The sequence below is a fragment of the Heteronotia binoei genome, chromosome 9 (genome assembly GCF_032191835.1).
Source record: "Heteronotia binoei isolate CCM8104 ecotype False Entrance Well chromosome 9, APGP_CSIRO_Hbin_v1, whole genome shotgun sequence".
Taxonomy (NCBI): Eukaryota; Metazoa; Chordata; class Lepidosauria; order Squamata; family Gekkonidae; genus Heteronotia; species Heteronotia binoei.
The window spans coordinates 25,014,786-25,039,687 of record NC_083231.1 but is presented as its reverse complement, the minus strand read 5'-3'; the positions used below and the strand labels follow the sequence as shown (position 1 = coordinate 25,039,687).

Here is a 24,902-nt window from a genome sequence, read left to right as displayed (position 1 = left end):
CACTCCACCTCCAACCCTTCCCTCCCTATCCTTCCGATATAACTTATATCCAGGAATCACTGTGTCCCACTGATTCTCCTCATTTCACCAAGTTTCTGAAATTCCCACAATGTCTATGTTTTCTCCCAACACTAAACATTCCAACTCACCAATTTTACTTCGAACACTTCTAGCATTTGCATACAAACATCTATAATTTCCCAGGCAAGCTAGGCCCGCAACCTTCCTCCTGCTGCCTCGAGACTTTGGCAGATGTTTGTCACCATCTCAGTGGACAACTCTGATCCATTACCCAGTAGAAAAGCAACAGCTAACCCTTCATCTATTTGAGATGAGTCCTCCCGATCCAGAGACATTTCATCTCCTGTCGGCTTTCCCCCAAGATTTAGTTTAAAAACTGCTCTGCCACCTTTTTGATTTTAAGCGCCAGCAGCCTGGTTCCATCTGGGGACAAGTGGAGACAGTCTCTTTTGTACAGCTCCCGCTTGTTCCAGAAAGCATCCCAGTGCCTAACAAACATAAACCCTTCCTCCCTACACCATCGTCTCATCCACACATTGAGACTTCTAATTTGTGCCTGTCTCTCCTGCCCTGCACGTGGAACAGGTAGCACTTCTGAGAAGGCTACCTTGGAGGTCCTGGCCTTAAGTTTCCCACCTAGCAGCCTTAATTTTTCCTCCAGGACCTCACGACTGCATTTCCCCACATCGTTGGTGCCAACATGCACCACAACCACTGGCTCCTCCCCAGCACTGTCTATCAGCCTGTCTACTGCACGTGTAATGTCCGCTACCTTCGCACTAGGCAGGCAAGTCACCATACGGTCAGTACGCGGTTTTGCCACCCAGCTGTCTACTTGCCTAAGGACTGAATCACCAACTACCAAGACCCCCACTCTCTCCCTGCCCAGGGATGATTCCTTGGTGCGAAAGGATTCCCGCTCACCAACTGAAGAAGAGGTCCCTTCTGAGGGCACATTCCCCTTATCCTCAGCATAGTGCCCTATTCCCTCTCAACCCTCATGCTCCCTGGTAGCAATGGTGCTGCCACGTTCAGAGCGGGGCTCATCTAACACGTCCCCGAGAGTCTTCTCCGAGTGCCTAACTGACTGTCTCTGCTTCTCCAGGTCAGTCACCTCGGCCTCAAGGGTATGAACTCATTCCCCGAGGACCAGGAGCTTCTTTGCATCGAGCACACACCCAAGAATTCTGTCCTGTGGGCAGATAGTCATACATGTGACACTCAGTGCAAAACACTGGAAAGCCCCCACCCCCCTGCTGGCATTCTACCTTCATGATAGCTTTTTTTTTTTTTAAAATACACAGTCCCCTTTAAATCCTGTTTGTTTATGTGGCTCCCCTTCTGGAGGGTCAACTTACCTTATTAGGAACACAAGGAAAATAGGGATCTGGATTCCTGGTCCTTACACAGCCCCCAGGTGAAGAGCCACAGGCCAAGAGCCCTTTAGCTCTCGCCTCTGGCAAGGCACAGCTTAACAATGCAAAGAGGGTGGGGAACACAGCCACTCCTAATCAATCAGCAACAATCACCTTCAGTCACCTTCACCTTTAGCCCATTCAACCAAACAAACAGCAGTTCCCCAGCAAACCACAAAGTCAGAGTTTATAAAATAAACTCCCAATAATTGGGCAAATAACTTTGAAAACATTGAAGATATTCAAGATGCAAGCTGTTATTTTCTTTACCTGTTTATATATATATATATATATATATATATATATATATATATATTCATATTGGCTGCAATAAGAAACCTTATTGGCTGCCTATGAAGTTGGAACTGCCTTTATTCAGGCTTTTGGTGATCTGCCTTTAGCATTTTGTTGTACAAGATGCTGCTTTGTTTTGGTAAGCTGATGGCCAGTTTGGAAAAGGACCAACCAAAAAAAATGGTCATATGCATCTATCTTCAGGTTTTCAAGGAACCAACAGACTCACCTCTGGCTTCAACATCAGAATAAGAAGCTGGGAAGGAGTACTGTAGGCCCGCTCAAGGAGCGACTCAGCCTTACAAATTCAATAGGGCCACTGTGAGTAGTGAAAAAATCCCAGGCTGGATCCAAACAAATAGAAAAAGGGAGGTAATTGATGATGGCAATTCCCAGATTGACCTTCATGGCATTCCTGGGGATTCTTTGTCCCTCAGAGATCAATGCAAGGGGAAAGGTAGGAAATCTGTGCTCCATTGATGGAAATGCCTTCTTTTAGAGGAAATTTTAGTCTGGATCCAACCTCCTGCTTTCTCAGCTTTCCTATGATCAGGATTCTTTTGTGGCAGGAACTTATTTGCATAATAGGCCACACCCCTCTGATGTAGCCAATCCTCCTGGAGCTTACAGGGTTCTTAGTACAGGGCCTGCTGTAAGTTCCAGGAGGATTGGCTACATCAGGGGTGTATGGCCTAATACGCAAAGGAGTTCCTGCTACAAAAACAGCCCTGCCTATGATTTATTTGTTTACTTACTGAGTACACTGCAGCTGTGCAGCGCTCACACACAGTTCCCCTGACAGCACTGGGCATCTTGTGCTGCCAGGAGCATGAGTGGCAGGAAAAACTGTAGCCCCACAAAGAGGGGAGAAAAGGTCTCTCAGGAGGACAATAGGGGAAGTGGTGGCAGTGGGCCCCACTGGAAGCCCTGGACCTCAACAGCTGCCCCATCTGAAGTGTGCTGAAGCTGGTCAGCAGGATCCTTATTGGCATTTATAGAATATACAGAAACCTTTATAGAATTTACTGAAACCTTTCTGGCATTTATAGAATATGATGAGGCTGGTTTGTTTCAGCTAGGGATTTCACAGACAGGGTTCTAAATAATTTTTTTAAAAAATCTAGGATAGCTTGGTCCAATGCCACCACGGAAAGATAGACCTAATGCTCAGGGCTTTTTTTGTAGCAGGAACTCCTTTGCATATTAGGCCACACCTCTGATATAGCCAATCCTCCAAGTGCTTACAGTAGGCCCTTTACTAAGAGCCCTGGAACATCTTAGAGCAGTGTTTCTCATTTGCAGGAGAGGAGCTGGTCTGCCTCTCCTTCCTTCTCCCCTGTTCCCAGTTTTTGAGAGAAAAGCTGGCATCCATTGGCACTTTAGACCCATGAAGTGTTCTTCAAGGTATGAACTTTCATCATGTGCCTTGGAGTATGTTCTTCTGTGGAGATTTCCCCGGGAGGCCTGGGCAGCAAAGAATGGTGTGTATGTTTTTTTCAGCCAGGAGGGGTGAGGAGTGGACATTCCAGTAGCTGTTTTTTTTTTTGTTTTTTTTTACCAAATGACCCATGGGCAGAATTTTTGTTGGCTGGGGACATCTGATGGTGAGGAAAGGTTTTTTTTCTTTGCCCCCCACTTTCTTTCTTTCTTTCTTTCTTTCTTTCTTTCTTTCTTTCTTTCTTTCTTTCTTTCTTTCTTTCTTTCTTTCTTTCTTTCTTTCTTTCTTTCTTTCTTTCTTTCTTTCTTTCTTTCTTTCTTTCTTTCTTTCTTTCTTTCTTTCTTTCTTTCCCTGTAAGTGATACTCTGTCTGTATTCTTGGTGCTGGGGGCGGGGGAAGCAACAGTGGGTGGGCTTCTAGTGCTCTGGCCCCACTGGTGGACATTCTGGTGCTTTTGGGGCATTGTGTGAGGGAATTTTGGACTGGATAGTCCACTGGCCTGATCCAACATGGCTCCTCTTATGTTTATGTTTTTTTCTTTCCATGTCTTTCTTTTCTTTTTCTTTCTTTCCTTCCATTTTTGCTGGATGAAACTTTTCTGTTCATCATACTGTTGTTTCAGACATAGGAGCTCTGCCAATGAAAAGCTGGCACCCCCAGTTGTAGCCAGGTGGCCTTCTATGAGATTTCTGTGTGAGTGAGTGAGAGTAAGAGATGTGGGGCAGAAAAAGATTATTGGAGATTATTGCGGTATATCTCAACAGCACTGGAAAAGATGGTACTATGAACTTGGCACTATTTTACTGGTCCTGCTTTTAACAGCTGTCTGACACCAAAATTAAACTCCTCCTGTAGATATTAAAAAGAATGAAAGTAGTTCACTGGCTAAGTATCTGCACAACAGGTTGTTTTTAAAGGCATGAGAAACACAGCTAGTAAAAAGCTGCAAGCCCCTCATAAATATCCTTTTTGGGATAACTGCAGAAAAGCTTGTATGAACTTCAGATAACTTGAAATTAATTTTTTAATTGCAGTACAATTCTCTGCTACCTTTCACAGCAATTTCCCAGTGTTTCAGCCAAGGAAAAGTATGAAAAATAGCTGTCAAAGTATTTCCTTGAAACCAAGAAAGCTTGGTTGTAGCTTGAGGCAGGGTTCCAGTAGTAGCAGCTGAAGGAAGGGGTCAATGTGACAGCATATTTTGAGGTACAGCAACTGCCAGAGCCCAGTGTGGGTGGTACACAGTGCCGGCATTCCTGATGGCAATGGCAACATCACTCCCAACTGCATACACTGGCCAGTGCTGTTGAGGAAGGGATGTGTAGGTGGTGCAGGCAATTGAACATGAGCATTAGGAGTGCTTGCAAGCTGGAGAAAAATACACAAACAGATAGGTGCATGCAGTTGTGGGGGTGAAAAGAGAGGACCGCCCACTTTCCACCCCCATTTTGGCTCAGCATGAGTTTCAGAGAGGTTTTTCTGAAAATGAATTTACTTCCAAAGAAGAGGCAGGTTTGAGGGAGTGCCCTGGAAGTGACATCACAGGAAAAGGTGGTGTTTTGGTACAGTGTGCCCCAGAAATGACATCACTTGGTCCTTGACACCACAGAAAATGACATAATTTCTGTCTCCTGGCTCCACCCCCAAAGTCTCCTGGCTCCACCCCCTAATTTTAGTGGGCCACGAAGGAGAAGTGTAAAAATAACCGGGCCACAGGAAAGAAATGTTTGGGAAACCCTGTCTTAGAGAACTGGCTATATCAGGGGGTGTGGCCTAATATGCAAATGAGTTCCTGCTATTAAAAAGCCCTACTAATGCCACTCCCAGGAACTTGCTTGTATTTTTCTTAGGAATTAGAATAAGCCACCTTAATACTCTTTCCTTTTTAAGAACTGGCAAATTTATTACAAGACGTGTAAACAAGATTATAACAAGTGATTATTAATTATAGGCACCTTAACGTGATATCTGATTATGCAATATAAATACAGAGGGAAAGGCAATGCTATGAAATCTGAATGCAAAATTTATCGTGATCCTGTCATCCAGAGGCAGTAAAGTATATGATGCATATGCCATAAAAATGACTTAATGCCTTTATTTCCCATGCAAATTGTGGTGCTGCCCTTTCGAACGTAAACATGTGTCTGTGTTACAAATGCAAAACGACAAATCAACCTTTATCCCCCCCCCCTTCCTCTTGATTTGCCAAACCAGGACTGAACATGAGTTTTTAGCATAGTTTTACTTAAAATTTTGACTGTGCTACGACTCACCTATGCGGAGGCAGTTCTCTGGCCAGTCTAGCCACATATCTGCTGGGGTGGCACAGTCAGGAGGGCCCTCATGAACCACAGGGATTGGCTTGCTCCCAGCCATTGGTGATGTAGGAAGGGACTGACATCCCTTTCTGCCCCCGTAGCACTGCCAGTAGGCAGTGCTGAAGGCTTCAAGAGGGGATTGGAAAAACACCGGCCTTTTATTGTAGCAGGGACTCCTTTGCCTATTAGGCCACACACCCCTGATGTAGCCAATCCTCTAGGGTTGCCAATCCCCAGGTGGGGGCAGGAGATCCCCCGTTTTGGAGGCCCTCCCCCCCCGCTTCAGGGTCCTGAGAAAGCGGGGGGAGGGAAGGGAAATGTCTGCTCTATTATTCCCTATGTAGATTTATTCCCGTAGAAAATCATGGAGAATTGATCCGCGGGTATCTGGGCTCTGGGGGGGGGGCTGTTTTTTGAGGTAGAGGCACCAAATTTTCAGTACAGCATCTAGTGCCTCTCCCCAAAGTATCCCCCAAGTTTCAAAACGATTAGACCAGGGGGTCCAATTCTATGAGCCCCCCAAAAGGTGCCCCTATTCTTCATTATTTCCTATGGAAGGAAGGCATTGAAAAGGTGTGCCGTCCCTTTAAATGTAATGGCCAGAACTCCCTTTGGAGTTCAATTATGCTTGTCACAGCCTCGATCTTGGCTCCACCCCTAATGTCTCCTGGCTCCACCCCCAAAGTCCCCAGATATTTCTTAAATTGGACTTGGCAACCCTACAATCCTCCAAGAGCTTACAGGGCTTAGTACAGGGCCTACTGTAAGCTCCAGAGAATTGGCTACATTTGGGGGTGTGGCCTAATACGCAAAGGAGTTCCTACTACAAAAAAAGCCCTGGATAAATATATGGACCATCAGAGGTCCATCAGTGGCTATTAGCCACAGCATATTGATGACTCCCTTGGATGACTTAAGTCAATCACTAACCTTTCCAGGGGTTGTTTTGTAGAAAAATAGGTGGTGAAGCTCATTAGCATAATTTATTAGCATATGCTCCCCCCCCCAGCCAAAAGCAACTTGATGCAAGAAAGGAGAGCCCCGGTGAGCGAGGCCTGCTTCGGCTGGCTAGAGATCCAGCCAGTCCAAGCAGGCCTCACTCACCTGGGGCTCTCCTGGGTTCCCCCCCCCCCAGTCAAAAGGCCAGCAAACCAAGCTTGTAGATCAGTTCAGGATTGCAAGATATATAGACTGATATACTTTGAGGAGTCTCAGTGGACCTTGTTTGGAACTGTTTTGTATACCTGCAGGCAGATGTTTAACAGGTGTATCATATTGTAATTTGGTGATATAAGGATTCATTTGCATAAACACTTTAATAGACACCTTGTTGTCTGTTGTAAACGTTTATTGTTGTATGACTACTTTTGCACATTGGTTGTGATTTCATTAGCTAGGAAGCAGCAGGACAAGAAGAGGGTAGGGACAAAGGAATGAGTGTGATGTCACTTGGAACATAAACCCGGAAGTGATGTCACAGCTTCAAGGATCACCCCTCCAATGCGGTGATGTCACTTCTGGATAAGACCCATGTCTGGGCCTTGTCAGTGCCTACATTTTATAGTAGCATAAGCTTTCGAGAAACACAGTTCTCTTCGTCAGATGTATCTGACCAACGGTCATTTTGTAGAAAAATAGGCGTTGGAGCTCATCCAGAGATTGTTATGCAGCTGCACCTACTATTCAACGGACAAGGAGGTGGAACTCTCAGAAGGAGGTAGAACTCTCAGAAAAGTTCGGGAGCTGTGATCCTGAGAGCTCCCACTGAATCTGAGGCCTGCATCGACGAAGAGAGCTGTGTTTCTAGCTACAGACTCTTTACTATTTTGCAGCAACAGACTAACACGGCTAACTCCTCTGGTTTTATAATCCCAGTAATAAGGAAAGCAGATAGAAATGAACAAACAAGTAAAGCTGTGGAGTTGACTGAAACTGTACAGGCCTGTTATTTAGTATTGTGAGGTGGGGTTGCCAAGTCAACCAGGGGCAGGCTGGAGGGAGTGGCCATTGGTGATGCTGTGACCTCACTTCTGGTTTCCCCTGGAGTCATGTCACACCACAGGCCTGATGGCCCCTTTTAATTTTATTTTCCTCCCCCCACTGCTCTGAGTGGTGGTGAGGTATGGGAGCAGGGTGTGGGGAATCCCCAACCCCACCAGGGAACAGGCAAACCCATTGCGTGGAGAAATGTAGGTTTCACCTGTCGGGAAGAAGGGAAGAAGCACATTCCAAGGGGAAGTCTTTGCTTTTGCAAAGCAGTGGCTGGTGCAGAAAACATATTTAGTTATTCCATTTTTATCCCACCCACTGCCCAAGGAACTCAAGATGGTATCCCACAGCCTCTCTTTTACCTTTATAACAACGCTGTGAGTAAATTATGCGAAGGGGTCAGGCCTCGGATTCAGCAGGAACTCACAAGAGTGCAGCTCCTGAGCCTTTCTGAGGGTTCCCCCTCTTCCTCCTCACCTACCTTGTCCACTGAATAGTAGGTGTAGCTGCATAACAATCCCTGGATTAGGAGAGCGGGCAGCCAGTCAGACATCAGGAGCTTTGCCACACCCCCAGCAACCCTCATTAACCCTTGGAGAAGCCCGCACCGCCCTTTCTCCACTTCTTATCTGATTTTGGGCGGTGCTTGGTTTGCTGGCCTTCTGACTGGGTGGGGGGGGGGGGGGAGCCCAGGAGAGCCCCAGGTGAGTGAGGCCTGCTTGGACTGGCTGGATCTCTAGCCAGCCGAAGCAGGCCTCGCTCACCGGGGCTCTCCTTTCTTGCATCAAGTTGCTTTTGGCTGGGGGGGGGAGGATATGCTAATAAATTATGCTAATGAGCTCCACCACCTATTTTTCTACAAAACAACCCCTGGAAAGGTTAGTGATTGACTTAAGTCATCCAAGGGAGCTTCTTGGTAGACTGGGAAATGAGGGGGTCCCAAGTCCTTCCCAATCAATCAATTTACATTCCACCTGCCTCTGGAAATTCAAGATGGCTTAAATAACTTCTTGTTACAGCATATATCTGGCAGCATATTATTTAAATTGAATATCCTTTACCATTGCACATTGCCTTTAATATATATGCAAAATAAATCACTTTCCAGATGCCACAGAAATCAGTGATGAATGTGAACAAATTCTGCTTTATTCATAGCTGCTGGAACATGCAAAAAAAAAAAAAAGGGGGGTAATTAAGTGTTTTAATTCTGTACCTTCTAGCAAAGGAGGTTCTTCATCAAAGCTGTCAGGATAAGTGTTCTCAGATGGAAATTCGGAAGAGTGAGCTGGTTGAAAAATCTGGCCAGTGTATGGCTGAGAAGATGAAAGCATTTCTGGACGAGCGAATGCATCCAATTGTGGTTTGTTCCCCATCTGACTTCTACAGTATAGAGGATAATAAAACAAATCCAGAGTACCAGGGTTCAGTGACATGTTCCTAGAAGTGATGTATACTTTGGGTCCTTACTGGACCTTATATGCAAACAGTCTTCTGTATCTGCTCACATCGTCCAACTCTTCCAAAATTAAGCCCCTTAGATGTTGGCAAGATATTACTTTGAAACTGGCGAGTCCTATAATGTGAGTGGTATCATTCTACTTGTTCTGTCTTCTTATACTATCATTTTAAAAAAATCTGTTTTTACCCATGGATGTGTAAAATTATCACAAAATTAAAAATCAATTAAAATTCCATTAATATATTTAATTAATCTCTAATCCCATCTGACAAGGTGAAGGCATCTGGAATAAGGCATTTGATGATAATCCAGGTCACTAGGTAGGATCATATGGGAGAAGGCCATCTTTCAAAATATATGGGTGCAGATTGATTCACACTTAGAAGCAGTGGACCACTTCCCCATCTCATCTGCCTACACCATGCCATCAGCAATGCACGAAAAAAGCCCACGAATGAGGACAGCAATTTAGATCCTTCTTATGCAGGTGCTGTCTTCCTGGGTAATAGTTTGGGGGAAGAAACCACTTCATTGGGTATCTCATTGTGGTTCCTTCATGGACACATAACCAGAGTAGCATAGGAAGAAGCCAGAGAAAGTGTCTTTAAGTGTGAGTTGCTTCACTATTTGATTTTTTTTTAAAAAAAATGATAATCCTGCTGATTATTTGATAGGGTATATGTCTCACTTGTGTTAGTGCACGGGTGGCCAAACTGTGGCTCGGGAGCCACATGTGGCTCTTTCACACATATTGTGTGGCTCTAGAAGCCCCCTCCACCCTGTTGGCCAGCTTGGAGAAGGCATTTGTTTCTTTAAATCACTTCTCCTAGCCAAGCCAGCCAGTGGCTTGGAGAATGGATTATATAGTTAAAGTTGCTTTTCTCTCTCTCCCCCATCTGGTTGCATTCTTTCCAGCTTTCTTTCCTTCCTTGCGGCTCTCAAACACCTGACATTCATGTCTCGTGGCTCTCAAACATCTGACATTTATTCTATGTGGCTCTTACGTTAAGCAAGTCTGGCCACTCCTGTGTTAGTGCAATACTTTCCACTGGGGGGGGATATGATGAAAGATGTGCATGTACCTTGGGGGAGGGGAAGGAGACCAGGATGCATTTGTATATGTTCACAAAAGAGACACAATGACTGTAATCAGTTGTTACAGAGGTATACGCTCCTAGTGATATGAGTAGTTATGGTTGCCAACCTCCCAGTGGCACCTGGAGATCTCCCACTAGTGCAATTGATCTTCAGATGACCAGGATTAGTTCCCCTCGGAGAAAATGGCTTCTTTGGAATGTGGACTCTGTACCATTATGCCCTGCTGAGGCTCCACCCCAAACTCAACCCTCCCCAGGCTCCACCCCCAAATCCCTAGAACTTTCCCAACATAAAGCTGGAACCCTAGGAGAAGTATGTGCTGGAAGTTGTATAAAACAGTCCAACAACCAGGGCTTTTTTTTGAGCAGGAACGCACAGGAATGCACTTCCAGCTGGCTTGGGATCAGAAGGTATGGTCTAATGTCCAAATGAGTTCCTGCTTGGCTTTTTCTACAAAAAAACCCTTGTGTGAAACAATGGTGGCATCAAGGGTTGTGGTCTTATATGCAAATGAGCTCTTGCTGGGCTTTTTCTACTAAAAAAAACCCTGCCAAAAACTACTAGCAACGTAAGAACATCAAACAGCATGCTTGGAAGAACCTATGCGGTTGGAGCCATGGGTCAGTGAAATGATTAATTGCAAAGGCCCAGTCCCATTAAGGAGCACACCTGCCAAAGACAAGCACTGCTATCGATGTTAAAATAAATCAATATTGTCTTCTGATATAAGCCCTTACCTTTGGCTTCCATAAACACTTTCAGTAGTTCCAGACCCATTGTAATCTTGTTCTTGATCACTGACAGTGTAATTTGACTGGTAAAAGTCTATATCAAATTGCTCTAAGTTAGACATTCTGAGGAGAAGGAAATGTACTTTAGTACCATCGAAGTGTTTAAGATTGTTAATTTTCTCCCCACATGTGTTTTGGAGGGTAAGTTAGAAATCCCAGAGCTGTGCAAACTATCAAGAGTCCAGTAGCACCTTTAAGACTAACGAATTTTATTGTAGCATAAGCTTTTGAGAAACACAGCTCTCTTCGTCTACATTTCTCCAGGCTGTAGACTTTCCCATTTGCCTTTAAATTTATGGAGCAATAGCAAAAGATCGAACATTGATTTTAAATCTGTGTTTCAATCTGATAAGTATTTCTTACAGAGATCTTTTAAAAACCCTGCAAACCTCGTATTTACAAAACTGGAATGACATCCTATAATCAGATTAATTGGCCATACTCTGATGCCTTCATGTATCAAACACAGCATAAAAATCACATCATATAGCAACTCAGTTTCATTCCAGTATACAAATCATACAAGTTTCCAAATTAAGAATAAACATCTGATTTATTTTTAATAAGCCCTGTATATTAGGAAACTTTTATTAGAAATGTGACTTTCTCAATGAATTATGCACACATAAAATTACAAACTGAAGCATAATAGTTCTTACATCTCTGGTTCATATTTTAAAATTTAATTTTCAGTTCAAATTTAATGCTTTTTGATATTCCTCAGAAACACAAAACCCCCTCTCAGTTATTACTATTAATTACTGCCATGTGTACCAAAGACGCATTTATTACTAGCTAGAAGTTAGAACTTGGCCCCTTAAATAATCTTTTAAATTTAAGGTCTGTACCTCTTAATATTGCAGATGAAAATTTCCTACCATCGATGCAGTTTACATGAAGAGAAACCAGTCAAGTGTGAGTTAAGTGGGGGCGAGCTTGTACTAAATATAAAGTCCTAAATTTGGCTTTCCAACAGATGCATGACGGAACGAGAGTCACTCTGTGTCATGGAAAGCATTACGCACATGATTTATTGGGTAACAACAATAAAAAATGACACAGAAAGTAGCCATCTCACAAGGGGGAAAACTCCCTGCTTTAAAATTGGATTCTTTTAATTTTTAATGTAAAAACCCTCTTGTCCAAGGTCAAAAGATACAAAAGATAAAGTTCCTATTCTGTTCATAACTGCACAAAACATGGAATTTCCACAGAGAGGGTGACAATTCCCACCAGTTCCTTTCTCCCATTGCAGACCTGCATTTGTATGGTCCCTATTTGTCCACTGACTTCCTGTACCAACAAGGTTTTTTTGGGGAAAGGGCTCAGTGCTGCAGTGAAAGCGGGAAGTGAATGCACACCAATGTCTGGGGACTGTCAAACTTTTGTCTGCATGCCTGAATTCTGAGTTTTATTCAGTGGCCAGAATAATAGTCATGCAATTCGCTCTCATTGAACTTTTGATTTATCTCCGCGCCATGTTGTAATACATCATATGCAAACTGTCACTAAGATTCAGAACCTTCTTGAAAAATTAATGCAACCATGCGAGAAGGAAAACACACTTTCTAATGTCACATTACTATGCAGGGGGAGAAGAAGATTCATTAGCAGTAAAACTCCCCTCATCGATAACATTTAGTGCTTAAACATCCCTTTCTATATGAAACAATGCCACCACCTCTATTTTGAAGCTGCAAATTAAACATACAGCAAAAAGACATAGTGGTTACTGTCAAAAAAGAGAGCATCTGAACCAGCTAGGGTTGCCAAGTCCCCTCCGCTCTCCAGCGGGGGGCTTTTGTGCGTACGACGCAACGATGTCACCCGGAAGTGATGTCATCGTGCTGGTGATGGCACTCGAGGCCACTCTAGACTTTACTGGGGAAACTGTATGGTTTTCCTGGACGCTCTAGCCATTTGGGAGGGGAAAACTCTGTGGTACCGATTGTACTATAGAGTTTCCCCTCCCAAATGGCTAGAGCGTCCAGGAAAACCATACAGTTTTCCCGGAAATGGCTAGAGAGGCCACTGCGCTCAGCACCAGTGTGATGACGTCACTTCCGGGTGACGTCATCACATCTATGTTGGGGGAGGTTCCCCCCGCCGGCCCAATGTGGGCCGGTGGGTTGGGAACCTTCCGGGCGAGGAAACCCCCGCCTGAACCGGGGGCTTGGCAGCCCTAGAACCTGCTTACTTCTTGAAATATATCCCAGGAAGAGCTGGAAGTTCTTTCCCCCTTAAAAAAAAAATTGCAGTGAATGAAACCTCTATTTAGTGTTTCACTTAAGGGGTGGAATTCTAGCTGGAGTTCCTTTGCATATTAGGCTACACACCCCTGATGTAGCCAATCCTCCAAGAGCTCACAAGGCCCCATTTTTGTAAGCTCCAGGAGGATTGGCTACATCCAGGGGTGTGTGGACTAATATGCAAAGGAGCTCCTGCTAGCACTCCACTCCTGCACTTCCTGTTTGCGTGTGGGCAAATGAGGAACTGCTTCCTGCATGATATCTGAAATCTCTGAAAAGCTCTCAGCTCCAGTGTGCTGCTTGAAGTGAAATCCTCCTTGGCTTGACAAGTGGATGTTTTTGTTGCTGCACTGGCTAGGGTTGCCAAGTCCAATTCAAGAAATATCTAGGGACTTTGGGGGTGGAGCCAGGAACAAGGGTGTGACAAGCATAATTGAACTCCAAGGGAGTTCTGGCCATCACATTTAAAGAAACCGCACACCTTTTTAAATGTCTTCCTTCCATAGGAAATAATGAAGGATAGGGGCACCTTCTTTTGGGGCTCATAGAATGGGACCCCCTGGTCCAATCGTTTTGAAACTTGGGAGATACTTTGGGGAGAGTCACTAGATACTATACTGAAAAAACAGCTCCCCCAGAGCCCACGAAACCTCCAGATCAATTCCCCATTATACCCTATGAGAATCAATCTCCACATAGAGAATAATGCTCAGCAGACGTGTCCCCCTTCCCTCCCCCATTTCTGGGGACTCTGAAGGGGATGGGCCTTTCTACTCACGAGTTGCTGCCAACTTCTTCAAAGTAATGTAACGTAATGTAATGTAATGTAAAATTGTATTTATATCCCGCCCTCCCCCGCCGAAGCAGGCTCAGAGCGGCTAGTAATACAGACCCACCATCCCAAGAGGAAGCCTTTCAATCAGCGACTGAAGCCTCCGGAGGTAGAAACGCACATGGTCCTCTGGGGGCGGAGCTCCCCCCCCCCCCCCCGCCGGCCAGACTCCCCGAGGAGACGCCACCCGGCAGCCGGAGAGGATGCAAGGACTATGAGTCCCAGCATGCACCTCGCGAAGGGAGGCCGGACTGGAGCGGATAGCAGGCTGGCGGTGGGCGGGTCTTTGTGACCCGGAGGAAGGGAGAAGCCTGAAGCCAGGCAGGGAAAGAGACACGGTGCCATTCCACTCCCCCACCTTCAGATTTTTAGACAGCGGGGGATTAGGCTGCTAATCCAGGGGTCCCCCGGCAGGGCGGGGTTTTTTGGAAGTCTAGCACTGGCAGATGGGCAACATAAACAAAGCTACCTCCTGGAGATGACCCCAGATCTGCTCACGATAATGTGGAGGGGGGGGGACCGTTATCAGCACATCTGTTTATGATCATCTTTTGCGTACCTACAAAACTGAAATATCACACAAACCCTCTGCGATCAGTACATAAGGCAGACACTTGCTCCTGAATAACTGCTACACAAAGGAACTGTCTTTAATTGCATCCAAATATTGTGATACTTTCTGGCTTATTAAAGTTCAAACAGTGATGTCCCACTGTGGATGGTCCAACAAACAGTCATATTCTGGTTAACATCAAACTGAGATTTCAAATTAGGGTTTGTAGTTGGTTTGTTAACCACAGGTCATACTAATAGTGATTCGTTGTGTCGGAATTTGTTGTGTTTATTGAACAGCACCATTCTTTACAACCATCTGGCTGCATGAATAGCAAAATATAGAGTCGCCAACTTGAAAAGGGATGGGGCACACTTTAAAAAATAAATCAAATAACTTTTTTTAAAAAGTAGTGTTCGTTCTATTCCCTCTATCACAAGGAAAAGCCAAAAAGGAGAAAGAAAGAAAGAAAAGGTCATCCCAGTAAAAAAAACTGGTATGTGGGCCACTTTGGCAGTATACAGAAGATGTCCCCTCCCCACCAGTGTAGTGTAGTAGTGAAGAGCGGCAGACTCTATTCTGGGGAAAGGGATTTGATTCTCAATTCCTCCACATGAAGCCAGCTGGGTGACCTTGGGGCGGTCACAGTTCTCTCAGAACTCTCTCAGCCCTGTCTACCTCACAAGGTCCCTGTCTTGGGGAGGGGAAGAGAGTGCCATTGTATGCTGCTTTGAGGCTCCTTAAGGCAGAGAAAATTGGGGTATAAATACCTTATTTTCTATTGGGAAGTAGAGGCAAGGTATAGGCAAAAAGTGAGATTTACACCCAGAGATGGAAAACTTACATCTGGTAAGTGAACCAGAGTTTGTTGTTGTAGATTTTCCGGGCTGCGTGGCCATGGTCTTGGCATTGTGAGACCTGACGATTTGCCAGCAACTGAGATTGGCATCCTCAGAGGTGTATCCCAGAAAACTGGAGTTCTCTCTGGGTCAAAACTATTTGACCATTGCCTTCCCCAGTCATCTACACTTTCCCCCACAGCAAGCTAGGTACTCATTTTACCGACCTCGGAAGGATGGAAGGCTGAGTCAGCCTCGAGCCAGCTACCTGAACCCAGCTTCCGCAGGGATCGAACTCAGGTCGTGAGCAGTACTGCAGCTTTACCACTCTGCGCCATGGGGTTCCTATTCTAATGTGAAACAGGCCCAGCGCTAGGGGTTCCTGCACCCCAGGCCAAACCCCGCTCCGCTGCCCCCTTAGTGATTTGTTTATGTGCACTTCACGCATGTGCCCTGATGACATCACCACTGACATTACTATCATGCCCCCCCCCCACTTTGCTGAGGCTTCCCGAGCCTCGGGAGACCTTGGCAAAGTCTGGAAGGTAGCGGGTGTGCTCAGAGCCAGGCTCTGAGCATGCTTGCTGCCATGCCCCCCAACTTCACCCAGGCTTTCTGAGCCTCGGGAAGCCTCGCCGAAGTCAGCACAACAATGGGTGTGGGGCGTGAGGAGAGGGAGCACCTTGTGGCGCCCCTAGGCCAGATGGCTCCCTACACAACCGCCTACTTGGCCTACTCCGGCATTTCCCAATAGCAGGGTCATGACCCGGCACCGAACCACGGAGCTCTCAATGCCAGGCCACTCCTCTGGCCACCCTCACCTCCCCCTCATTGTGCCTCCCCCGTCCGCATCACTGCATCCCTCCATGCCTCCTTCTCCCTCTCTTCCCCACCACAGGCAGGTCAGTTTCATCTTGTGTAAAGCACCCCGCCCGACGGCCCGATCGCTAGGAAATTGGCGCGGAGCTCACTCTGTGCTGGCCGAAACTGGCAGCAGCTCAAGCAGACTGTGGCTGAAAAGGACGCGTAGCTCCTTCCTCGCTGGCACTTCCTTTCCATCCAGGAAGTACCGGTGAGGGAGAAGCCACATGCCCTTTTCAACCACAGTCTGTTTGAGCTGCCGCCGGCTTGGCTCAGCATGGAATGAGCTCCGTGCCGATTTCCTAGCAATCAAGCTGTCGGGCGGGGCGGGAGGCTTTATGTGCAGCTCTTCCCTCTGGTTTTGGGAAGTTGGCATTCATGATTGGGCATGACTTGACCAGCTAAGCAAGCCAGTTCATCTCCCTTTCTTTCAGAGACCTGCTCATTTATTTTTGGGGTGCCTCTAAGTAGGCCTCGGATTCAGCGGGAGCTCACAGGAGCTCAGCTCCTGCACCTTTCTGAGAGTTCCACCTCCTCCTTCCCACCTTGTCCATTGAATAGTAGGTGCAGCTGCATAACAATCCCTGAATGAGCTCCACCACCTGTTTTTCTACAAAACCACCCCTGCCTCTAAGCATCAGACCCACAACGAATTAACCAGGTTCTTCTACTCATCCCCCTTAAGACAATCTTTCTACTCCTGGCCTTGAGAGAGAGAGAGCCTTCATTTTGGATGCCAACATCCAAGCACTATAGTCTGCCTTCACTCTTAAATAAAATAAAATAAAATTTGTTTAAAGGGGATGTTTATTACCCCCACAGTATGAAATCAGCATGCTACTGAATGCGCCTGCTAATAATATAGTGCCATTCCAACAGAACAAATGTTTATTTTTCTTTTGCATTTGAGACATTATAGTACCATTTAATGTTGTGTGGCCTAATATGCAAATGAGTTCCTGCTGGGCTTTTTCTACAGAAAAGCCCTTTGTGAAGCAATAGTGGCATCAGGGGGTATGGCCTGATATGCAAATGAGTTCCTGTTGGGCTTTTTCTGCAAAAGAAGCCCTGATTGTATGCGCAAGTGGATGTTTTGAACAAATGACAACCCCTCTTGTGTGGTGGAGACAGCAAATGGGAAGCCCAAGTTCCACCAGAGCAAGAGCCTTCTTGGTTGTGGCCCCAGTACTCCGGAACACCCTCCCAGAAGCCATCAGGGCCCTGCAGGGCCTGCAAGACTGAACTGTTTTGGATGGCATATAACATCTAATGGGAGGGGGCTGCCACCACATCTGGATCTATCGCACTTTAGTACTCACTGCCTAGGATCTGTACACGTTGAGGAAGGAAAATATATGATCCACCTGAAGTAACACCATTGCAATTTATTTGATTGTTTTATTGTTTTAATATTGCTTATTGTTTATTGTGTATTTTATGCTGTTAGCCACCTTGAGTCTGCATAGAATGGCCAGGATATAAATATAATGTAAATAAATAAATAAATATCCTCCTGGAGTCTCAGGAAGAAAAGTAGGCTATGTGAGAATAACTTGAGGAAACAATGTATCAGCATATCTGAAGAACTGTACATACACACGAACGCTTATATCCAGAATTAAACTTTGTTGGTCTTAAAAGTGCCACTGGACTTAAACTTTGTTTTGAGAAACATACAACTTGCAGCACATGCAGAACTATGAATATTTGACTGATGCCCGTGTGGTTTCTTTAAAAGCTCCATTGTGTGTTTGTAGTTGTGTGGCGGTTGCACAGGCAGTAAGGTCTGCACTGCCTCTAAGGTTCAGTTTCAAAAAGGGGGCAAGTTGAAATCATTTAGCCATATGGCACACATATATGGGTCGCCTGTTCATCTGCTGTAGCCAAATCAACAGACTTGTGATATCTTGAAGACTGCTAGTTGCATGCATGCATCTCATGAAACCTAGCTGACTCACAAAAGCTTATTCCACAAGAAGAAGACTGCAGATTTATACCCTGCCTTTCTCTCTCGAAAGAGCCCCATGGCACAGAGTGGTAAAGTTGCAGTACTGCAGTTGGAGCCCTCTGCTCACGAGTCACGACCTGAGTTCGATCCCAGTGAAAGCTGGTTCAGGTAGCCGGCTCCAGGTTGACTCAGCCTTCCATCCTTCCGAGGTTGGTAAAATGAGGACCCAGCTTGCTGGGGGAAAGTGTAGAAGACTGGGGAAGGCAATGGCAAGCCACTCCGTAAAAAGTCTGCCGTGAAAACGTGAAAGCAACATCACCCCAGAGTCGAAAACGACTGGTGCTTGCACAGGGGGCTACCTTTACCTTTTTACTTTTCTCTGAATCAGAGACTCAGAGTGGCTTACAATCTCCTCTATTTTCTCTCTCAGTCCCACAGACACCCGCTACTGTAAGAGCTCTCTCAGTCCCACAGACACCCTGTGAGGTGGGTGGGACTGAGAGAGCTCTTACAGTAGCTGCCCTTTCAAGGACAACTCCTACAAGAGCTATGGCTAACACAAGGCCATTCCAGCATCTGCAAGTGGAGCAGTGGGGAATCAAACCCGGTGCTCCCAGATAAGAGTCCACACGCTTTATCAGTACAACAAACACAGCAATTCTGTAGGTGTCACAAGCCTTTCCCCATTATAAAGTAAAACAAGTGCTAAAATGAGACACCTCCTGTGTTCAAAAATTCCTCACCAGAGCTTGGGCAGGTGTTGTTTCTACAGCCGCTTTCCTTTATCGCTTCTTCTTTTCACCATAGATGTTTAGAGGCCCAGAGAGACACATTTCTCTACCCATAGAATACTGCTATGCAGGGCTTTTCTTCTGGAAAAAGTGGTGCCAGAACTCTTAAGAGGGAAATGAAGGAGAAATACATGGGTGCCCTCATGAACTTCTGAACATTTCTTGAGAATTTTGTTTCCACATAGAGGTTCCAGAATGCCATTCTACTGCATTCACTCAGGGGGAAAAAAGCCCTGCTGTTATGGGACATTAAAGGCTAGCAGTCTATTCCAGCTAAACCAGAGGAGGAGTTTGGTTGTCCCTGGAAGATTAACACAGTGTATACTGGCATAAAGTATTAGAGTGCTTGAGTCCCTTTCTTCAAATGCAGTGAAGTTCCAGCCCCTAAACTGCTAAGTAAAACTGGGCAGTCCTAAGAAGTCTTAAGAAAAAGAATTTAAAATACTGTAAAATATTAAGTGTCACGTATTTATTTCTCCTGCAACAGATTAATATGGCTGCTCTTCTGCATTAAATGAAGCATGAAATTTCAAGGACAAGAATCTGCTTTGGAAGTTGATACTGGTCCAGAAAGTGTTACTAGGCTCATTTTGCTCCCAAGCAACAGGCTGCTGGGTTTCTCCATCATTTCCCCCACTTCAGGATCATCAGAAGGCTGGGGGGCGGGGGGGGGGGGGATGTCTGCTGGGTGCTTCGTTATTCCTTATGGAGATCGATTCCCATAGGGAATAATGGAGAATTGATCTGCAGGTATTAGGGGGAGGGGCTGTTTTTTTTAGGTAGAGGCACCAAAGTTTCAGCATAGCATCCAGTGCCTATCCCCAAAGTACCTTCCAAGTTTCAGAAAGATTGGAGCAGGGGATCCAGTTCTATGGCTCCCTCCCCCCCCCCCCAAAAGGTGCCCCTATCCTTCATTATTTCCAGTGGAAGGCATGCATTTAAATGGTGTGCGGTCCCTTGAAATATGATTGCCAGAACTCCCTTTGATGTTCAATTATGCTTATCACAGCCTTGCTCTTGGCTCCACCCCCAAAGCCCCCAGATACTTTTTGAATTGGACTTGGGAACTCTATGTACAACAAACGGAGTTGTCAACTACTGCAGAGGCAGGTGCACGCAGGCTCGTCACTGACTTTCCGCCAGAGGCTGTTTTGGATTTCTATTTAAAACAACTCTATATATAATTTGCATTTCTTTGATTTTAAAAGAGGACACTTCCGATAGCGGAAAATGCCCACAACACTTTATCTTCTCTCGCTGCAAAGCACCACCGAAGCGTTAGCTGTGCGGGGAGGAGCCTTGTCCGTCCCCTTTCTCTCCCCTTCTGTTTCCGTTTCCTTTCTCCCCGACTCAGCTGGTTCCGCCCGTGGACTGCTGGGACCTCTTGGGCATGGTGGGTGAGCGCTTCTTCCCTTGGCTGAGGCTCGCAGCTGCTCCAGCCAGCCTTCCCTGCCTCCTGCTTGGTCTGTGGGCAGTTCGACGGGAACGCTTTCTTGGCCTCGCCAGGCTGAGGGAGTCCCCCAGCTCCTTCCTGCCTCCTTGCTGGAGCGGAGTCCGAGATGGCTCTTGCTCTGCTGGGGAGAGCGGCGTGGGGTCCTTGTTAGATTCTGGAGTGCAGTTTTTAGGGAAGATAAATCGGTCCCCCACCCTAAATAGGGCTCTTTCAATCTACTTTCAACCCACTTTCCAACTGGATTTTGCCAGTTCACTCAGTAAAATCCAGTTGGAACGTGCATTGAAAGTGCACTAGCTGCAGCCGGAAAAAGGGAGACGTGAAATTTCCTGGCCGTTGGGTTGTGGGGAAAAGGACATACATACATAAAGCTCTGGCCAGCTTGTTTCCTTAAAGGATGAGTTCGTTATCTGCAACCTGCAGGTAATTCTAGATGGGTAGCACTGTCAGTCTGTAGCAGCAAAATAAAACAGAAGTGTGTTATAGACTAACAAAGTTTATTCCAGCTTGAGTTGTTGTATGAGAAAAGGCTAAAGAATCTGGGAGCTTCTAGGGTGGCCAGCCTCCAGGTGGGACCTGGGGATCTCCCATTTTTACAACTAATCTCCAGCTGCCAGAGATCAGCTCCCCTGGAGGAAATGGCTGCTTTGAAGGGTAGACTCAGGCCCTTACCCTCCCTAAACCCTGCCCTCTCCCAGCTTCACCTCTAAAGTCTCCAGGTATTTTCCAATACACACCTGGCAACCCTAGGCTTCTTAGTTTAGGGGGGGGAAATGGGGACATAGGGTTGCAAAGCTCCAGGTGATGGCTGGAGATCTCCCACTATTACAACTAATCTCCAAGCGACAGAGATCAGTTCCCCTGGAGAAATGGCTGTTTTGGGAGGTGAACGGTATGGCATTGAAGTCCCTCCAAAACCCCTGCCCTCCTCAGACTCCGCCTCCCAAATTACCAGGTATTTCCCAACCCATAACTGGCAATTCTAATTAAGGTGGGCATGTTAGAGGTTTATAGAATTATGGGTGGGATGGAGAAAGTGCATTGAAAGAATTTTCTCTCCCCCATAATATTAAAGCTAATAACCACTCGCTGAAGTGGATAGATGGAAGATTCAGGCTGGACAAAAAAAAAAAGTACTTATTTTCTCAGCCTGAAATTAAAGTGTGGAATTTGCTGCCAATGCATGTAGTGATGGCCAAGAGCATAGATGACTTCAAAGGGGTTTAGGCAGAGTCGTGGAGGACAGGCCCATGATCAGTGGCTACTAGCCATAGCGACTAATGGGAACCTCCACAAGCACAGATAGTAAACCTCTGAATAACGCTGCTAGGAGGCAACATCAGGGGAAGGCGTTGTGGATTATATTCTGTTTGTTGCCGAGGGCAAGTGGTCAACTGCTGTGTGAAAGAGGATGCTGGAGCAGATGGACTACTACTGTTGTGATACCGCAGGGCTGTTACGTTATTTCGTGAGTTTCTTCATCAGAAACAGGAAATGTTTGTCCATTAGGCAGATGTATTTATACTCAAAGCCCGTCTCCCCCATCGCTACCTCCATGTTGCCCGCAGTTCTGGATGTAAATACTTCTGTGTAATGGATGGACGCTCATGAGAACTTTTGCTGCAGTAATTTTTTTTTTAAAGATGCCACTGGACTCCTCTTTTATGTTGCTGCAAAATGCAAATTGCTTTTGGAGGAAGCGATTACTGGCTAAGAAAATACCATATTTTGGCTGATGCAGGGAAGAAAGTACAAACGTTGAGAATGGCTTAAGTCTAGTTCTGAAAAATTAAGTGTAAGATTTCTCCTTTCACAGGATGCCGCCAACCAATAATTTTCTGCAAGGAGGTGTAAACTTGCATTCTGAGACTTCTCGGACCTCTCTGGCACCTATCAACAGCACTTTTCTTTCTAAGGAACTACTTTGCTCCATTTTTTGGAAATATGCTTGTTTTAAGGACTCCTCTGGCTGGTTACATTGACGAGTGTTCATTATGCTGAAGTTGTGGTGGAATCTCTGCCCAGTTCTGAAAGCGTTGTGTGCCACGCCACAGTCTGAATTGTAGTTTATGCAGTCATGTTTGTGCGTACAGAAAGGACCTGGTGTCTGTTTGTCAGGCTTAAGAGGTCATGCCGCGCTACTGTTTTGTCATATCTTTCTGGGCAGACGGAGAAACCTCCCACACCTTTTCCTACATTCCTCAGGCAATATGGTTCTGAGGCCATCAAGGTAAGAGAAATATGTCCTACGACTCTGGATGCTTTTAAAAGAGATTGAACAGGTTGTGGAAGATATGTCAATCAACATATCCATATTGAGAGGAAGAAAACTCTGAAGCCCTAAACATGGATGGCCCATGCCATCAGATCTCAGGTGCTAGGCAGGGTCAGCCTCGGTTAGTACTTGGCTGGGAGACCACCAAGGAAGTCCAGGGTCGCTACATAGAGGCAGGCAATGCCAAACGACCTCTGTTCATCTCTTGTCTTAAAAAGCTTCTGGGGCCACCACAAATTAGTCATGACTTGATGGCACTTTCCCCCACCAAACTTTTGATACCCAATGCTGGGAGGCAACAGTAGGGAAAGGCCTTGGCCCCTATGCCCTCCAGGGCAACTGATTGGCTGCTGGGTGATGCAGGATGCTGAACTAGGTGGACCCCAGATCTGATCACACAGGACTATTCTGATGTTAATTTAAAAAACTACTAAGGGATTTTCATGTTGATAATGTAGCTGAGAAAGATATTAATAGTAGATCAGCTAAATTTTTCTTAGTAAGTTGATGGGTTTGATTTACTGGGTTGTAGTTGAAATTAGATTAGATCAAGAAACTGGTTATCTGCTATTACTTTCCAGTCATGTGGTTTGTAACCCATATAGAGCTTTTCTTCTTTCTCAGCTCATATTTTTACATTGTGTTAGAGGAATGAAAGATTCGCTGTAGCATCTTAATGCTTTGCACATTTATTTGGACAGAAGTTCTGTTGATTTCAAGTATGGCAGCCTGAAACGTATCAGATGAATTTGCTATTAATGATTGCACATTTGCAGCATGTAAATAACACTGACAGATTTTGTTAGGTGAGGAGATGGAAAGCAAACAAATATCCCAGGTTGACTTTAAAATATGTGTGTTTTCCCTCTTGAATACAAACATAAAAACCCTGCTGGATCAAATCATGGGTCCGTTCAGAAGTATGTGTCCTTTGAACTGAAAGCATTGGTCTGTCTGCTTCTGTACTGTCTATCCTCGTACTGGCTTCTTCCATTCTCAGGTGGAGATCTTTCTAACCATTCAGATTCATACACCACCAAGCCAAGGCTTCCCTTTCTGTTTGCATGTACTGGTGCAGTATAACACAGCTAAGAGAGGTTTACATTCAGGGAATCCCTGTTACTGTGACTTTGACCTGTGGGGTAGAGTAGTTAATGTCAGATAAGCATTTGGGTTCAAATCCCAACTCAGCCAAGGGGCTCACAGATAGATATAGAAAGCTTTCCTCCAGTGGAGGGTGACTTTGTGTTGAAGAGAGTCATCAGAAAGTCTCTGCACAGAAAGTCTTTAGACTTCAGGAAGATTTGCTGTAAGTACTGTAGAAAGAAAATATAAAAGATACGGTCTAATCCTGGATGTGTTTTTTCTCAGTTGCATTTACATTTGATACATAGCATTGCAAGGTAAGAATTGGATCCCAAAATGATCCGGCTTGCACACATAACCATTCATCTAAACAGTTTACAAATGCAAGCTATATACTGTGGGAGTAGTGAACTTAACACAATGTTCCAGCTCTCCCCTTTGGCTGACTGGAGAAGTGCAACTTAACGAGATAGATATATATTTAATATTGTGGAGCTGTAAATATAACACTGTGTTTTTGTGTTTCATAAATGTATTTACAAAGCAGCATTAATTTTTTATGGATGATTTCGCCTCCACTGTAGGTTGTTAATGATGGTTTGCCTCTTTTTTTCCCCCCTGTGTATGCTCTAGGATGTCGTGGATATGTCCCAGTTTCCTGCAGAGAATATTAGAAATTTCAGCATAATTGCTCATGTAGACCATGGCAAAAGTACTTTAGCAGACAGGCTGTTGGAAATAACAGGTGAGATGAGTTTGATATATTACTTTTCACATATCTATGCTTCATTTACACTAATCTCAGCATTCTTTACATATCCTCCCCCCCCCCCCCCCCCAATTTGGAACTGTTACTCCCTCTAAGCTGTGGAGTCTTGTGAGCAGAAATTCTACTTTGTGAGCTACCGACATGAAATTTGTGAGCTGCTGCATAAATCAGTGTGCTCTGGGGCCATTTTTCCTGAGCTAAGACAAAAATGTGGAGGCTGGTGGCTAAAAAACTGAGCTGGCTCACATTATCTCAGCGTAGAGGGAACCTTAGCTGGCCTATAATGTTGTTCTTCTTCCCTCTATTTTATCTGCACAACAAAAGTGAGACTTTCCCCTTTTCTCCTCTTACTGCAGCTCCCTGAGATCCGCAAAATGTTGTTCCTGGGGGTTGGCAGCATGGGGTCTGAAGTGGGGT

At 45.4% G+C, this 24,902-nt stretch overlaps 2 protein-coding genes across 4 annotated transcripts in view; one reads left to right on the top strand and one right to left on the bottom strand.

Annotated features, from left to right (window-relative positions):
- The window catches only part of YIPF7 (Yip1 domain family member 7), a 40,525-nt gene extending 28,766 nt beyond the window's left edge, over window positions 1-11,759 (bottom strand). The window contains exons 1-3 of the mRNA XM_060247300.1: window positions 11,678-11,759; window positions 10,776-10,892; window positions 8,695-8,861 (exon numbers count right to left, since the gene is read on the bottom strand). Of these exons, the coding sequence (XP_060103283.1) occupies window positions 8,695-8,861; window positions 10,776-10,891 (283 nt within the window). The 5' untranslated portion in view covers window position 10,892; window positions 11,678-11,759. The remainder of the gene's footprint in view (window positions 1-8,694; window positions 8,862-10,775; window positions 10,893-11,677) is intronic.
- Window positions 11,760-20,251: 8,492 nt separating this feature from the next.
- GUF1 (GTP binding elongation factor GUF1) overlaps window positions 20,252-24,902 on the top strand; it is a 32,239-nt gene continuing 27,588 nt past the window's right edge. Inside the window, exons 1-3 of one of the 3 annotated variants that reach the window (XM_060246314.1) lie at window positions 20,252-20,295; window positions 22,172-22,585; window positions 24,350-24,461. In XM_060246314.1, the coding sequence (XP_060102297.1) occupies window positions 22,433-22,585; window positions 24,350-24,461 (265 nt within the window). In that variant the 5' untranslated portion in view covers window positions 20,252-20,295; window positions 22,172-22,432. Of the gene's footprint in view, window positions 20,296-22,171; window positions 22,586-24,349; window positions 24,462-24,902 lie in introns of those variants that run through there. The other 2 variants (XM_060246316.1, XM_060246315.1) reach the window with 2 other exon arrangements.